The sequence below is a fragment of the Palaemon carinicauda genome, chromosome 2 (assembly GCF_036898095.1).
Source record: "Palaemon carinicauda isolate YSFRI2023 chromosome 2, ASM3689809v2, whole genome shotgun sequence".
Taxonomy (NCBI): domain Eukaryota; kingdom Metazoa; phylum Arthropoda; class Malacostraca; order Decapoda; family Palaemonidae; genus Palaemon; species Palaemon carinicauda.
The window spans coordinates 66630754-66632182 of record NC_090726.1 but is presented as its reverse complement, the minus strand read 5'-3'; the positions used below and the strand labels follow the sequence as shown (position 1 = coordinate 66632182).

Here is a 1429-nt window from a genome sequence, read left to right as displayed (position 1 = left end):
AATAGATATTTAATTTTATAACTATATTACACTCAGGTGGGATTAATATGTCAATATCTTTTCTGATGCTGATTTGTTCTTTGGTTTAGTAGTTGCTTTCAAGCTTCTCTGTAATATATTTTTTGTATAGTTGGTGTATCAATTTTAAACATATTGAATTTTTTTCTTGTAATTTTTTACAAATGTATCTTAATTATTGTTAACATTAATAAAAAGCGGTCACTTGTAAGGAATATTAGTGAGTGCATAATTTATAGAAGTGTTAGCCACCAGTGAATCAACCTGCATTAAGACTTGATAAGTCCTAGTTTATTTTGTTTTAAAGTATACACTATATCTTTACAGGTTGGTCAGTAATATTTTATCTTGTTTCAAAGCATATTTCCTTACAGGTTAATATGTCCCCAAAGTCAGTTCTTGCTCGTCTGGCTGCGGCTCGTCAACATGAAAATGTAGAGAGAGAGAAGAGGATTCTACAATTGTCGGCCTTGGAATCATCTTGACATTGGTTAATAATTAGTTTTCATTTGTATACATGTATATTTATTTTTAAATATTCAGACAGATGATTGTGGCATATCAATTTTGTCAAGAAGGAAACTTTTACATTGCTTAAATGACAAAGAGACTAACTAGAAGAGCATTTTAATGGAATATACAGTAAATAAGTAGAAGGAAAAAGTGGAAGATTTTTAGGGAAAGTAAAGAATGTTTCATTTGAGACCGGTCCTGTTTACCAATCAAGGATTCAGTTTTTATAAACTGTGTTTATAATAAAATTATAGAATCATAGTGGATTATTCATGCCAAGTCATTTGAGTGTCTAAAAATTAAGTTCAAGATTTGGTGTTTTACTACATCAGCAAAGGTGGATTAATGACTCTTTTGGTCATAAATGGCAAACTCATTTTGTAGGGTATGTAACCCAGTGCATTATTTTTTTGTTTATTAGCTTAATTCAAGGCACAAATCATTGGACTGATATGGGTTCTGGCCACAGAAATACAGTCCTTGTAACTGTTTGATATTTGGTTGTTCAACGCTTACTGGCTTATCATCTAAGACTGCTTCTAGTGTTAGGAGTCATTAGGACTCCACAATTTTCTTTATACATTGTGGAGATTTGCCTTTAAAGAAAATTAATTAAAAGAAAAAACTACTGTAGACCCGTATAATGGCGAAAATATGAAGGTTAAAAACAGTTTTAGTCTACAACCACTACGACAACCCCTTACATTAAGAAAAAGAAAAAAATTAGGACATTGAAGACAACAAGTTCACGGCCTGATACACTGACCCACTATCACACAAGATTGTCAACAGAGCAAATATAATTGTATTAAGGGACCCTCACAAAGATAAGGAAGATGAGAACCTCCATAGGATCATCATTTACAAATTGCAAATGATAAGATTGGTTGAAAAACAG

The 1429-nt window shown here is 31.6% G+C and overlaps 1 protein-coding gene across 2 annotated transcripts in view; it reads left to right on the top strand.

Annotated features, from left to right (window-relative positions):
• The window catches only part of LOC137625696 (fas-binding factor 1-like), a 247161-nt gene extending 246369 nt beyond the window's left edge, over positions 1-792 (top strand). For both annotated transcript variants that reach the window (XM_068356609.1, XM_068356604.1), the window contains exon 9: positions 393-792. In XM_068356609.1, the coding sequence (XP_068212710.1) occupies positions 393-503 (111 nt within the window). In that variant the 3' untranslated portion in view covers positions 504-792. The remainder of the gene's footprint in view (positions 1-392) is intronic.
• Positions 793-1429: the final 637 nt, after the last annotated feature.